The sequence below is a fragment of the Tachypleus tridentatus genome, chromosome 13, assembly GCF_004210375.1.
Source record: "Tachypleus tridentatus isolate NWPU-2018 chromosome 13, ASM421037v1, whole genome shotgun sequence".
In the NCBI taxonomy this organism is placed as follows: domain Eukaryota; kingdom Metazoa; phylum Arthropoda; class Merostomata; order Xiphosura; family Limulidae; genus Tachypleus; species Tachypleus tridentatus.
In genome coordinates this window covers 21952422-21969296 of record NC_134837.1, presented here as the reverse complement: position 1 = coordinate 21969296, position 16875 = coordinate 21952422, and the positions used below count along the sequence as shown (strand labels likewise).

The window sequence follows — 16875 nt, the reverse complement described above, 5'->3', positions numbered from 1 at the left end:
GTCATACATGGTACAGCTATAAAGATAATGGAATTGTGACCATTCCTTAAGGAATTTACTAGTTTACTTTTAAATATATGAATGTATTTCTTATTGTACAAATGCGTACGAGGGTTCCAGTAAAATGGTCAATCAATATAATAAACTCATTGATTATAACGTATAAATAAGTTTAAGCTTGCCTCAGGGTAAGTCTCATTTATATTGTAAACCGTTCTGTTCCAGCTTTGCCAGTTTTGATAAACTTCCAGCATATATAAGAAGATACAAATATATTTTTTTTTCATATAGTTACTCTTCAAAACTTAAGAATGTTTTTACTTAGTGGATAACAAACACCGGTTTGGTCTTTCAATTCAGTTTGCGGGTTATACCTAAATGATAACATTATGTGCATATAATACTTTCACTTACTTTAGTACTCCCACACAAGAGAAGTTAGATTTCATTAAAATAACTTTATTATTATGAAATGGCTTTTCTTATAAACCTTTACCTCCGTATATCTGGAAGCGATTATATTACCTCAAGGGAAGCGGATGACCTGAGAAGAAAAAAATACTGCAAAACAAGGAAAACACGAAAATAAAAAGTGATTTTTTTATGCTTAATTTACAATATAATACACACAAGAGTAGGTCATGTTAATCGGCATCATTGCAATTTCAAATAGTGTATCATGAAACGTAAACAAACGTTATGAGTTATTAAAAACTCGTATGTACTATAATACTTTAGGAAACCACATTAATAAATGCACACTTTGATATAACGCTTGATTTGGAGAAAATAAATCATTAAAGAAAAGTAAATTATACTTTGATGTAATACTGGACTTAGGAGGGGGCCTACATTATTAAAGAAAAATAAATGTTATTCAATACTTTTGTAAAATACAACTGAACATTTATCTGACATATTTCTTATTGTTAAACACCGATACCTGAAGTAAGGAAGTAAACACGTAATATAAGTAGTTCATAACTTTGTTTTATTAACAGTACCAAAGGAGTAAAATTATGTACTGATGAAAATGAACGTGTTGCAGATTTGATTAATGTTGTAAAATGTAACAAGTATTTACGTACTAAAAATGAAAATAAATACAAAACATTGAAATAACATTTTTTTCCTTGGGTTCGAGTAAACTAAAATGATTAGCATTGTATTTGAACCTATATGAAAATTTTTGATATTTTAACATGGGTTGCCATTGGATAACATTGCCAGAACATGTACTGAGTTTTTCCATAAATATCTCGCAGTCCCTTAAGTGTTACTGCATAGTACTTACTCTATTTATATCCTTTCTAAAGCTATGTGTTGTTAATAAATATAGCTCACTATGTCATCTGCAAGGGTGCCAGTTCTTAGCTTTTTCCGAGTGGCTCGGGAGAAACATCTGTATATTTGTGAGTGGTCTGGGATTGCGTCGTAAAGCTGAGAAGGAATGGTGCTGCAATGAAGAGTGTACTGTTTTCAGAACTGAATGTTTTGGATATAGTCAAGAAGTGAGGAAACATTTTTGGTTTTAAAGATCTCATCTATACACTTGTAATACTGTAATCAAAAGTTTTGAGTGGTATGATATGTTGTCCAAAAAGGTGTTTTCAGTTATTTAAAAATGTAAAAGTATTCTATATTTGTGACTTACATGACCTTTTAAATGTTTCTCTCTCTCTCTTTTTAATAGCATAGATTATTATTTGTGAGGACGTTTTTAAGATTTATCTTGAGTTCGACAGGCATAAAACAGAAACCAGATAAACCGCTAAAACTAGTATAAAATGTTAAATTTTACATGACACAAGTGTTATTCTGATACTAAAATCATTTGGAAATTGGCTACATACATTTGTTCTAGTAATTTAAAGTGTTAACGCGAATTTATGAATCTTTTGAAAATGTAATTCTGGTCATGATTATAATTCATGAATTCTGTAGAAGATAATACAAGTTGTGAATCCAATACGTGATACTGTTGTGGCCCTAATAGTTGAATTATTCTCGAATCCAGCACACAATTATCGAACGTGATGTGGTTCTAATAATTGGATTCTAATTATTTGATCCATAATAGAAAATGCTATAACGTGATGTGGTTCTGGTGACTGGATTGTAATGCTTTTAATTCAGAAAAAGTCATTACATGATTTTTTTTAATAATTGGAATAACACTGATTCAATAGGAAATGTCAAAACGTGTTGTGGTTAAAATAACCTGATTCAGTATAGAAGATATCAGAACATGATCTAGCTCTAATAATTGGATTTTAATTGTTTGATCCCATGTGAAAAAATGTCATACTAGATGTGGTTTTAATAACTGGATTTTGATAATTTTGAGTTAGTAGAATTTATTTGAATGTGATATGATTCTGATAATTAGATTCTATGCTTCAAACCACTGGAATATGTGGGAACGTGGTGTGATTATAAATAATTGAATCTTAGTAGCTTTGATTCAATTGAAAATATCAGAGTGTGAGTGGTTCCAATAACTAACTATATTTTTTGATTCAGCAGAAAGTTTCAGAACGAGATGTGGTTCTAATAATTATATTATGACAATTTGATCCAATATAGGAAATGTCAGAAAGTGATGTGGTTCTAATAACTGTATTATAATTATTTTTATTAATAAAAAATATAACGTGAAATTGTTTTATGATGAGATTCAAATTATTTTTTGTAGTAGACTATAATACAACCAAATATAATTGGAATATACGAACGTAGAAATAATCATGTTAAATGTCACTAAACCTAACTTGTTATCATAAAAAATTCTATTATAAACACAAATTTTTATAAAAGTATCATTAAATTGGTTTGCAATCAGTGCGGTGCTGTAAAATATCATTACTTTGAATTTTGTATAAAATTATTTTAAAAAATCACCTTTGGTGCGGTAAGGAACAAATACATTATCAACAACTTTACAACGAAACTAATATGAAACTTAGTTGAAATCAATAACGTTTCGATTTATCAACTGCCAAAAACGTTTATAATTTGTACAAAAAATATAGGAAATGGGTAAAATTACTATTACATAAGTTAATATCAACTCTAATTTTAATTACTTTTATTTTTACTATTTGCTTAGTAACCATTATAATACGCACGGAAGAAGACACAGCTGTTTTTGGCGTATAAATTCAACATATGCTTGTAACATTTGGTAAATTTCTTTCAAAGTTCGCAAAAAGTTATTTGACAGATTAAAGTGAAGGTAACTACTCAATACCACCCTCTACTAATCCTTGGGTCACTGTGATTGAATAATGAAATCTGAACACGCATCAACCACGACCTCAAGGAGTAAAACACGATTTGTGTGTCTGTGTGTGGGGGTGTTATGGTATCTCAGATTTACAGTCTAGCACATTGATCACTGGGCCGCTCTCGGCCCACGTCTGAGGAGTAATACTGACGTAACTAATTACTCCTTGTTTTCCATTTTGTTGTAATGATGCCATAGAGCTCAATTAATTTCGACTTCTTTTCGGTAATTTGTTTTCATAATAATGTTAATATGATACGTAAAGAATGACAAATTTTGTTGTATTTCTTGTCAAAAAATAGAGTATCTGAATGTAATTATAAAAATAAGTTTGGTATCAAATTATATCCATGTGATTGTTTGTATTTAAACATAAAGACACATAATAAGCTATCATTTGCTCATCATTGGTATCGAAATCCAGTTTTTAGCGATATAATACTTCAGACAATTTAATGCGAGCCACAGTGAGACAAGTGGGCTGGTAAGACACATCTCTCGTTCTGATACTCTTATGTATACCATGTTATTATGCTTAACATTTTCCATCTGACATATGCATCTACAATATTTACACTGTATTTTATAAAATAAAATAAGACTGAAAATTAAGCTAAGTCTATAAACAATTAAAATTAAGGCAATTAAAAAATGTTATACTATATTGTGTGGTAACTTTTAAAATCATACATGTATTATTTTGTCGTAATTATATTCGTATATTTGTGAAGGTCTTCCTTTTAGTAGATTAAAAGTGAATTCTTTTCTTAAAGAAACATCCTGGTGATAGACTCAAATACAGCTAAAATTATACTATAAACCCTGTTTAGATAAATCAATATTACTTTACGTTATGTGTTTATGAATTTTTAAATTTGATTGTTTGCGAAATCATGCTAGGAGTCTAACTGGCAAAAACAGTGGAACATCTATAGACAACATATTAAAAATCTATAAAACATATATTAGACCAGTAATAGATTATGCAGCTCCAGCATGGATATCTGTAAGCAATAAAATAATTAAAACCAAACTCCAAACAATCCAAAACATACTACTCACAACAGCATACAGAGTTCCAAGAACTATATCATCTCAATTCATACACAAATACTCGAACATACCAACCATACCAGATAGACTCCTTCAAAGTACAATTATGTACTTTAATAAGAATTGGATGAAAAACGAATTACTGTGCGAACTAGATAGGTACTTCATACATGATGAAGTTAGTCCTAAATATTTCTCCCCAGTCAATTTATATTTTAAACATAAAAATAAATAAATACATAAATAAAAATAATAAATATTAATTTAAAAAAAAGTGCCACTAACAAACTTGACATTCTGCTGATAGAGCAAAACAACAACTATATATGTGCTACAATACATGGACATTGCCCTAAAAAGGATCAGAATAATATTCAGTTCAATAATTACAAATTCCAATACGGCAGACCATAAGTACAGAGAGGAGGAAGAGGTCATAGAGAACCTGACCCTCCATGGTATGAAAATTTCTTACCCAAACACCGAGAGAGAGAGAGAGATCTCACAATTTTGGGACTATCAGACTTAAGTTTGGTAGATGAACTTAGAGTAGATCGGGGGGTTTCTTATTTATATGGTGTATCCCCCTACCCTACCCAGTGTGGCTAAAATGCACTTAGAAGGCCACCAAGAGACGATGGAGGTGTTAAAAAGAGCTTTAGGGAGTCTTTGAACCAGAATAATTTTGTGTTTTTAGCTGCCTTTGTTGTCCCGGAGTATCACGTTCGAAACTCTGTTCATACTATCATTTATAATCTAACGTAACCAAACATGTCATACAGACAGGTATCCTAACAGGCTTGTTTTCAAGTACAGATCACTCTTTGGATAAATATTAAAATAATTGAAGATAACAGTTGACTTTCAACGTTACTCTTGGGCTTTTGAACCCCGCAATGTAGCGCTAGTATTTGTTTTTATTTTTGTTGGAATAAAATGTAAACATCTTTTTCCCCTCCTTTTTGCAGAAATGGTGGTATTTTCATCTAGAAAGCAGGTACTCTAGGGGTTTTGAAACAGGCTCTTGATAGTTATGGAGAGTAAAAAAAACCCGCAAACCTGTAAGTAACTCTGCTCTCATACTTTTGTTTTTCGTAATTAGTCTCATGAACATACACTTTGTTGTAACTAGTATTTACTTTATCTTTTTTGAGTATTACACTTTGAAACAACTTTTATAGAAATTAAATGGTGTTATTAAAATAAAAACTAAACGACCTATTAACAGATATCTTACGCTATATATTTGTCGTTTAATCCATGAATAGCCATCTTCTGCTGACTAAAGGCTGACCTCCAGTGGAAAATGGTTACTTTAAAATAAATTGGAACTAATTATTCTAACTAAAATCAACGCTTTTCTTGAGTCATCTGTATCCATTCTATATATTTCACCTTTGCTTAATTTTTTAAGGATGATGTTGTTTTTTTTCATACCCTACCATCACCTCAACTGTCAAGCCGCCCTAATGGCACAATGGTATGTCTGTGGATTTACAACGCTAGATTCCGGGTTGCGTTGTGGGCAGAGCACAGATAGCCTACTGTGTCGCTTTGTGCTTAATTACAAACAAACCAACAATCAACTGTTAATAACAGTTATCCGGTTGTGATGATCTGATAACAATTATTGTTTTTTGTTTTGAATTTCGCGCATAGCTACTCGAGGGCTATCTGCGCTAGCCGTTCCTAATTTAGCAGTGTAAGACTAGAGGGAAGGCAGCTAGTCATCACCACCCACCGCCAACTCTTGGGCTACTCTTTTACCAACGAATAGTGGGATTGACCGTCACTTTATAATGCCCCTACGGCTGAAAGGGCGAGCATGTTTGGTGCGACAGGGATTCGAACCCGCGACCCTCGGATTACGAGTCGATCGCCTTAACACGCTTGGCCATGCCAGGCCCATTAACAATTATTATCCTAGTTAGTAGTTTATACGATCGTCTGTTTTCCATATATTTATTATAAAGTATATCTATCTATTTAAATTATAGTATCGTACTATGATACTAAATGTTCGAATTTCGATGTTTTAAATCTAGATAGCAGTATATGTTCATGTTGTACAAAGATTCTAATGTTTAGACAAGCGTTTCATATAATATGAATGAGCTTATTTTTTATATAAGTCAAACACAAATCTGCATTTTCATTACTTCAGAACCACAGGAGTGTCAGTCCTCACATCCATGATATTAAGGTTATATTTCACTCATATAGTTTATAAAATACTGGATTGTTTTGTTAATAAGTTATTGTCTCGTTTAAATTGATCTGAAAACAGCGTTTCTACGTTATGTCCATATTGCGACAGCTACACCATTCGCTTTAAAATTCAAAGGCCTGCATTTATATATATATATGTATGTAATTAGAGTAGCATTGCTAATACAGTTATCGTGAGAAACCGTTCACGTTAAATAATTATTCTCATTGTGCGATAAACACAATATTTATGTTCATCCTGTACATCAAAAGATTTCGGTTAAGTAAGAATATCTATTGTCGCGTTTAACGCACTGTGTCAGCTTGTTTTGTTTGTTTGTTTTTTGAATTTCGCACAAAGATACTCGAGGGCTATCTGTGCTAGCCGTCCCTAATTTTGTAATGTAAGGCTAGAGGGAAGGCAGCTAGTCATCACCACTCACCGCCAACTCTTGGGCTACTCTTTTACCAACGAATAGTGGGATTGACCGTCACATGTTTGGCGCGACCGTGATGCGAACCCGCGACCCTCAGATTACGAGTCGCACGCCTTAACACGCTTGGCCATGCCGGGCCCACTGTGTCAGTAAGAAACATGTTTTATAATAAAACAATTTTATGTTCACTAACGTTAAGAATTAAGTAGAGGCTAACTAGTGACAAACGGATTTTGTGCCACTGACCTTTGATCTTAACTTTTAACAAAACAAGCTCATTTATTCTTTAAAAATTAAAACTTTACGGAAATCAGTACCATAAACATACCTAAACGCATGGTAGTAAACTTAAATAAACCTATAAAGTGCACTAAGTAAAGAACCAACTTTGTAATAACAGTATTTCTCAATTTTTTTTCTCTTATTTTTGCTCAAGACACCACTACTCAAAGCCTTCAATTTATACTACACCGTTAACGTTTTATAGCCTAATTAATGGCGTACCCTGGGGAGGTCTTCTGGACGAAACGAAATCTGGCAACCCTCAGTTTTCTTTCAGTACCCATAAATACTTTTACTATATGTGCTGTAATAACTCACTTATTATTTTACAGTATTTTACTAAAATCTCGCAGCATCCCAGTTGAGAAACACTACCCTAACACATGAACAAATACCCCTTTAGATTTAATTACAACCACAGAAGACACAGTTTACAGTCTATAGGAAAAGAAAATATCAAAATAAATTCAGCATTCCCAAAGCCAAGAAATGTAAAACCTATTAAAATAAACTGTCTTCAGAAACATAAATAAATATAACTCCATAACAATCTTACCAGCAAACAAAGGTAAAGGAACATAATTGCTTTTATGGCTATTCCAAGGGTTCGTATTTGAAATTATTGGGAGTATGAATACAAATTCACAAACGACGTCCACACAGGTTATAAAGATAAATGCCGATGCCAGGTGCCAGTTAAAAAAACCTTGGAAACTTATTTCTAGACCCCATAATGCTTAGATGGCATTCTGAGAATGTTTTAGCGCCTTTTGAACCATTTAGACAAGAACGCCTTCCAGCTACCCTGAGTCTGCTTGTCAAGGTTTTGACCTGATAGCTCCCAAATTGTAGGTGGATTTTGCAGGCAAACAAATGAATCCACAGCCACGCAACCTAAATTAATATAGGATGATAACATCATGTAACAGTCTTAAATAAACACTCTTTACAAAAAGGAATTTATTTAATTAAAATAACACTAAGAAATAAATTCAACACTTACCGAAACACAGTTAATAAACATGTGTCTGGCCAAGAGCTGACCCTGATGTTACTGAACGATACATCATAAATATCAAAATTATTTCAAATAATGAAATCAAAGAAATATTTCTTTGCTTGTTTCAGTTTTGTGCAAATCTACATGAGGGCTATCTGCGCTAGCTGTCCTTAATTTAGAGGGTAGAGGGTAGAGCCATCATCACCTAACGCCAACTATTAGGCTACTATTTTTACCAACGAACAGTGGGATTGGTGGTTACATCATAACACCCCCACAGCTGAAAGAGCGATCATGTTTGGTGTAATGTGGGCTCGAACCCGCGACTCTCAGATTACGAGTCAAGCACCCTAACGACCTGACTATGCCGAGCCAAATCAGGAAAAAGAACCAGAAAAAGAAAATCTAATAAAAAAAACAACCAGAAACACAAAAATACATTTCAATATTAATAACGATAGCGAGTGACAAACAGCAATAAATCACTAACTGTATCCTTTACTAACTGTCTCGTGACAGCATATGTCAGGGTATCTGGTCACTGAGTATGTCACGAGAGTACATCCATGTGATCATAAATTTACACGATCTTCTGTTGCATTAATAATATCTGTAATTCACCGCTGAGGAAACTAGTTTCAGTTTCATCATATATGCATATTTATTCAAAATGCAAATGGTTAGATAGAAAGTGAGTTAGCATTTTAACGCAGCTAAAAATCTCAGAAGAAATGATATAAATGATTAATACAGCCAGGGCCTGGTATGGCCAAGTGGTTATGGCGATCGACTCGTAGTTCGAGGATAGCGGGGTCGAATCCCCCTCGCACCAAACATGCTCGCCCTTTCAGTTGTGGGGGCGTTATAAGGTGATAGTCAATCCCACTATTAATTAGTAAAAAAGTAGCCCAAGATATGGTGATGACTAGCTGTCTTTCCTCTAGTCTTACAGTGCTAAATTAGGGAATGCTAGCGCAGATAGCCCTTGAGTAGCTTTGCGTAAAATTCAAAACAAACAAATATTGCGTAAAAATATTTTAGTTACAGATTTTCTGAGTGTGATATTTGTTCTATATAGTCTTAATAATTCTAAAAGCTAAGTATACATAAATGTATCTTAAGCCAAAATATGATTTTAAGAGCGTTTTCGCTTTCAGAAAAAAAAACTTGACTTTCGATTAAAGTTTTTCTATGAAATTTGTTTTTCATACAGCTACGATGCAAGAGGGAAGCCGTTGCGATCTATGTGGTTGCTCCTCGCCAGCAGTTCGCTGTGACAAATGCAACATGCATATTTTTTGTCTTTCATGTGATGATATGTATCATCGTCATCCAAAGCGAAAAACGCATCTGCGACGTGCAGTTGACACCCTCATCTCTAGTGGTCTCACACCTCGTACTCCACCTCCTTTACCACCTGCTGATCCTTTCAAAATTCCAATACCACCGCCTCGTCGGAAGAAAAAAAAAACTCCCTATAGGGGTTTTGGAGTGAGCTCCATACCTGAGGTAAATATTCTTCATGGAACTCATAACATAATTTTTTTTACACGTAGTTAACATTTGTAAAGCGTATTTTATGTTATGAATTTATTGTTTCATTGATCAAGTTTAGTAGTTTTATTGTATAGTTTTACAAGTTTATAAAATTAAGTTTAATGTTTAGTTCGTGATTCCTTAAATATATTATGATACTATAAATCTGGTTTCGACACCTACGTTTAGCAGAACACAGTTAGTCCTTTGTGTAGCTTTTTGCTTAAAAACAAACATACCTTAGATATAACATTGACAACAATATGTAGTTTAACACTATTATCTAATTTTACGAAGTTAGCACCAAATGATATGTTAGATGTATTACAAATTCGAAATATATACTTTACTGTATTACACACTTGTATAAATATTTAGGTGACTCCACTCAACCTATATATCAACTGTTCCACCTGACACTCGTTTTTTATTTCCTTTTTTGAGTTATATGTTTAAAGCCACTCCCCCAAGTTTTGAAACCTGTAATAATTTACCACTTCCTACGCAATCTGACATTACGTAGTTACATTAGGTTCTTAAGGCAGAAATTCATTGAAGTGAAAACTATTACAGATTCGTTGTCATATTCAGCTAATCAAAGTTATTTTAACACTTATTGATTATGTTTAATTGTGATGTAAAATCACAAACGTTGTTTACATAGGTAATGATATATCTAATTTCCTCAAAATACGAATGACATATTATCAAGAAATACATGTAAAATTTATATATATATATATCACCACCCGTTTACATATTAGCATAGCGTAGTTTATTGATTTGCTTGAACTCTTGTGATTCGATGGTTCATGGTTCACGACGTATTGCTTAATAAATGCCCTTTGCACTTTGGTCGTGAGTATGCTATAAAAGTGATGACCAAATCACTTTATTGGTCAGGCAATAGTAGCCTAAAAGTTGGTGGTGGATGCTAGTGACTATCAGACTTCCCTCTTGTCTATCAGTTTAAATATTTAACAAAATAAATCGACATTTAAATATAATATAATCATCTATTGACATAAATACTGACATGTTTAACGTTACTCAAAATGTCCTTCCACAGTGAAACTGAATGTAAGTTTTAAACAAATGTAGGTTGTAGTTAATTAAATACTTTTCAACATTTAGGTGATATGCAAAAAAGTCATGGCTAAATATACTTACACTATTTCTATTTATTGGTATTTAGGTTTTTTGGATTGACGTGGGAGGGCTAGGTGCATTCCTTACCTCTCCCCTTCCTCATTTATGGTGTTATTATCAATTTTATGTTTAGGCAACTGTTAAATGTTGAACGCAACACAATAGAAGGCATTGCCTTCACAAATATTAATTGATATGAATTCAAAACCCATATCACGGCAATTTATGTTCTAACGTTCATCATTTACACTGGGAGACATATATGTCAGTGCTTTCCCTATTGTTGGCTTATTTTAAGTGTATTTACATAAATACCCGTTTAATACACTACATAATAACAAAATTATAAGTTATATAGGTCTAGCAATAGATGGCACATTACTAAACGTATGGTACATATTTAAAAGTTCCATCACGTATGATATAGCGATCTAATGCGCGTAACATATCGTTTTTATTTAATTTTTTCTTGAAGTACGTGAATGATCTGCTTAGAATTCTGTCATGGAGTGATTTTTTTGTTTGCGTATTTATGTAGAAATTTAGAGATTGTTGAGCGGGGAACTTTATATGTACTATAGTAAGTACTGCATTTTGTTGTTTAATTCTCTTGGGTGCGACATTGATCTATGCTGGGCAAGCGTATCCTATTATTGATCGTATATATTGTTTGTATATTTGTAACATTTTAGCCAGTGTACCTGTATTATTTCCTGACAAACTTCTAATTTGATTTATTCTTTTCAAGATTTTGTTTCAAATTTCATTTATATGTTTTTGCCAGGTTTATTTTGTGTCATAGATTAGATCAAGAAATTTTGCTGAAATGGCTGTTTGGAGAAGTGTTTCGTTAAGTTATAGTTTGGGGCTGATTTTATTTAGTTTCGTTACTTTTACCAACTCTAAGATTTGTGTTTTTGGTATTTTTATTAATTTCTTAGAACAATGTTCCGAGATGTTGTTTAATGAGGGCTGTAAATTCATCGCCGCTATTGATGGCGTTTCGAAAATCTAGATAGCTACATCGTCTGCAAATTTTGAAGTGAAACAGAAAATTTAGTCGTTTAATAGCATTTTACGTACATATCAATACATAATGAAGAGTATGGGCATAAATACCCCTTCTTGAGCTATTCCTGCCTCTGGAGTAAAATACTCGGAGTAAGTGCTCTCGACGTTTATAAGACATTTTCTATTTTCTATAAAGTTTGATAACCAGCGAATGACTAACTCCTTGCGGTAATTCCAACTCTTAACACCCGGAACCTTAGATCTGAATGCCAGATTGTATAGAAAGTCTTCTATAAACCGAGAAGGCAAACAACCGTGCACTCTCTTTTGTTAAAGCTATGTATTACGATTTCAGTCAATCTAACAAAATGGTAATGATTTAATCTGTCATTTATTATTATTTCTACAATTCTTTCTACGCATCTGGTCAGATAGCTTGGTTTATAAAGACACGAGGATATTCGCTCGCTTCTAAGAGACAGAGATATACCATTTTTGAGTGAAAGGTTGAAGAGTGCCTTGAGATGTTCAAGTAATAACTGATTTCTGTTTCTGAGTAGCGGCCCGGCATGGCCAAGTGTGTTAAGGCGTTCGACTCGTAATCTGAGACTCGGGGGTTCGAATCCCGCTCGCATCAAACATGCTCGCCCTCCCAGACGTGAGGGCGTTATAATGTTATAATGTGGTCAATTCCATTATTCGTTGGTAAAAGAGTAGCCCAAGAGTTGGCGGTGGGTGGTGATGACTAGCTGCCTTCCCTCTAGTCCTTCACTGCTAAATTAAGGACGGCTAGGGCAGATAGCCCGCGAGTAGCTTTGCGCGAAATAAAAAAAAAACCAAAAAAATCCATGTTTTGTGGACATGAGGTACTTGTTATTGTTGAATCTGGTGTTAATTCGTCTAACTTTCCTTTGTAATGTTGCCAATCTGCTTTATTGTAGTTAAATTTTGTTTCCGGTATTGGTTTGGTTTGGTGGAGGGCAAGATAGAAGTTACACTATATAAGAAAATGGTAACTATCTATATCTTGTGCAACATGAAATTCTATATATTTTATATTTAAATCTCAAGAAGCGATACATAGAATTTATGCGTGTGCACCAGTGAGTTGACGTTAAGTCACTTAAAAATACTGACTTTTTACTATTTAAGAACTCTAACTTTAACTCGTGAGTAGGTAGTAGATCCCTGCGATTGTAGTTTTGAGGTTATTTGCTATTGTCACATCTATGACTATGCACTAATTTGTGCTTTCGAAGTTTATGCTTGTGATTGCTAATGTTAATTTATAGATTAGGGCTACACCTCGGTTAGGGTCGCTGCATATGTTTTCTATCTGCCCTAACGGTTATATTGCTGCTAAATTTTAAAGACAACGTCTTTGTGATAAGAGTCTCGGTTATACACATAATATTAGCATCTACAAATCTTCAATCTCGTATCTCTTGGAAGCAAGACCACCTTGGATATTCACATGAAGAACACTGAATTTATGTTTTAGTGTTGGTCATTAATGTCTAAATTATTTATGGTGGAATTAGTAGTAAGTGTTTTGTTGCTAATGATATAAGTATGGTTATGTAGTTGTGTCATTATTAGGATTTTGTATTTCGGCCGTACAGTTTATTACCATGTTTGTGATGGCTGTGATAATAGATGTGGATTACTGTTTATTTGTACTATCTATTTGGCAATTGAAGCACAGTGCTACTATAATTGCCGGTGTTTTCACCTCTTGCAATGTGTATCTTTGACAACATATGGTGACCCCATTTTTAATTACGTCGATAATATGTCCATTTTCGTGTAGTGTAATCTTAAAGAGAATGGTAAGCTTTTGAATTCTAGCTGACATGACTCTTTGGATTTTGTTAAAATTATATGTTTTGTATTTTTAATTTTTTATTTATGTCTTCGATGTTTATATCTCTTGTTACAATTTTTTTTTTATGTTGGGGTTTTGCATCTGGTAGTGTGACTTGTATATTTCTGGGACTATAGGTGTCTTTTAGCCATTTTGGTGATAGAATGTTTAATGATTTTGGGTTGAATTTTGAGATACACGAGAACTGTCTGCGCTAGCCGTCCCTAATTTTCCATAAAGCTACATAAAAAGCTATCTGGCTCTGTAAATCGCGGGTATCGACATCAGTTTTTACTATTGTAAGCCCAAAGACGTGCCACTGAATTATAAATTAAGAGAAAAAAAAAAGGACCGTATTTTATGTTACAGAATATGGTATAGCAATATTCACCGGCAGCAGCTAAAGGAAACAGGTATTTTTTTGTCTTTTCTTAAACTAGCTCACGACTTGCCTGACCTTTTGATTGATGCTGGTAATTTATGTCTCTCATAACTTGCTCTGTTAAGATAAAATCTGTGACAACATCTTATTTATAGGTGGATTTCGAGACATGATAGTTATTGAGAATTTTATTTCTCTTCTGATCATTATAAATTTAGAAGACCACACGTTGGAGTACTTTACTATCATAAAAACTTGGATAAATAATCAGACTAACCTCTTGCTTCTTTTCCATAAATTTACACTTGTCTTTGTTCGTGATGTTCCTATATTCAGCAGTACATTTTATTCTAAGTCAACGTTTTGCTTTGGTTTTAATTCTAAGAATCAGTTTTGTGCCTCCTTAAACTGTCGCGGATTTTTCAAATGCAAATACAACGAAACAAATTAGATTTACATATGAATATTATGTTAGTTTTTGTAAAACCCACACATTTGCAAGGTGTTGTTGACAAGGTGTTGTTCGAAGATTGGTGATTGAGAAACACTGTTCTAAAGCCTAACTCACACAAAATGACAAATTTTGCAAAGAAGCACCTGTCAAATTTGAATTTATTTCGAATCTCAAATCCTGTATACATTGTTTTTCATGCAACTGATATTCTTTGCAGAATAAAAATTTTTCAGGGTGAAATGCTTCATTCATTTTATGAAATAGTTTTCCACTACCAGGATAACCATATAAACACAGCTCAGTTATCTACATTTTTCCTGTGAATATCACATGGAAGACAGGTATTCATTCCACGCTCACTAAGCATACAAAATGACCTCAAAACTTGTGAGTTGGTTGAAGGAATACTGAATTACTCTTTCTGAAGAGAAATACCTATACAATAAGGTATGTAAATGAATTCTTCATGGAAGCAGAGAGATTCACACAGTTATGTTTTTAAACCACCATATATCAATCCAATCAAAAGCACAACCTCATCTACAAAGTTAATGCTATGATTATGAAAGAGAACTCTTCAAGCTGAGGTGCCATTGCAATGAAACTGAGAATATCTTGTTTTATTAGAAGTCACACAATTCTCAATGACAATTTACCTTGACGAAGAGTCTTGGAATTACTAACCGTTTACTTGGGCCCTCTCTTCTTCCTCCTGGCTATTGGAAGTTACCATGGAAAAATTAAAAATCGGACCCTTAATTGTTTTACTGAAGACATACGATACAGAATTTGTAGTTTCTTATTATTCTCTGCAGTCGCTATGAATGACCAATGTAAGTTTGCCCTCAAAGCATTCGATTTCAGTCTCTACTGGCTGAACTGTATATACAATAATAACAATTTGGTGTTCTTAGTTTTGAAATATGATGGACGTTCCTTTCTTTTCCTGAGGAGACCTTTATCCAAACTATCAATGACTTAGACTGCGATAGAATACTTTTCCACATTAAAAAAAAATGTCTGAATTTTCATGTTCTAAATTTGGACAATTTTCAGTCTGAGGCACTTGTACACCTAACTACTAAATCATTACAAATTTTTAATATTCATAAGCTACTTAAATAAAAAGAGACTAAACCATTTCATAACTTGTGTTTCAGTAGGTTATCCTTGTTCTGTCGAATGAAGTTTTTTTGTTTTTTTACTGCGCAAAAGGTTCAATACTGGTTTAAAGCTTTTCTGGCTAAAATACATTCTTCATTTTTACTAAGTTGCAATAATACTACCTTAATATTCCCTTTGATGTTAGTGCCATAAAAGGAAAAGATCTATATTCAACACTTGTTTCTTAGGCAGTACAGATTTTTTTGGAATAATAGATCACACTTCCTCTCAAAATGAGTGTTTAATCTTATGAGGAAAAACGGAAAAGTTACTTACAGTACGAAGTAAATCCAACAAACTTTCTCATGTTTGTCTTTGTAATGTATCTTGGATATTTCTTGACTATCTGTATACTGTTAGAGACAGTAGCAAATTTTTTTTTTTTTTTTACATTATATACCTCAATAAGTTGATTTCATCTGGCATCAACTGTTGGCTTTAGTTTTGCCTTGCTTCTTTTAGGTGCACCCCAACCCCCCGGTGGCATAGTTATTGTAAGAACACAGACAATATTTGTAAAATTGCGTGTTCATGCTCTTGGTTGGATCATAGAAAGTTGAACTTTAATTGTTATAAACTTATATCATTAAAAAAGCTTATGTATTCACTATTTTGTTATGTTTTGACAAGTCAACATAAAAGATCATAGTATATAAAAATGGGCTCTGTTTAACTCTTGAGCAACTGCTAATCTGTGCTCCGTTTCATAGATCGCATTTTCTATAATTACTTCATTGAAAAACAAGTTGTTCAGTTCTATTTCCTGAAATATTTAACTCTAAGATTCTGGTTTTTTTCCTTTGATTGATGACTATTATTTCTTTTCTTCTGGCCCGGCATGGCCAAGCGTGTTAAGGCGTGCGACTCGTAATCCGAGGGTCGCGGGTTCGCGCCCGCGTCGCGCTAAATATGCTCGCTCTCCCAGCCGTGGGGGTGTATAATGTGACGGTAAATCCCACTATTCGTTGGTAAAAGAGTAGCCCAAGAGTTGGCGGTGGGTAGTGATGACTAGCTACCTTCCCTCTAGTCTTACACTGCTAAATTACGGA

General features: G+C 33.4%; 1 protein-coding gene across 1 annotated transcript in view; it reads left to right on the top strand.

Moving 5' to 3' along the window:
- Positions 1 to 1350: 1350 nt before the first annotated feature.
- The window catches only part of LOC143240203 (uncharacterized), a 49763-nt gene continuing 34238 nt past the window's right edge, over positions 1351 to 16875 (top strand). The window contains exons 1-3 of the mRNA XM_076482279.1: positions 1351 to 1511; positions 5308 to 5400; positions 9480 to 9775. Coding sequence (XP_076338394.1) covers positions 5373 to 5400; positions 9480 to 9775 — 324 coding nt within the window. The 5' untranslated portion in view covers positions 1351 to 1511; positions 5308 to 5372. The remainder of the gene's footprint in view (positions 1512 to 5307; positions 5401 to 9479; positions 9776 to 16875) is intronic.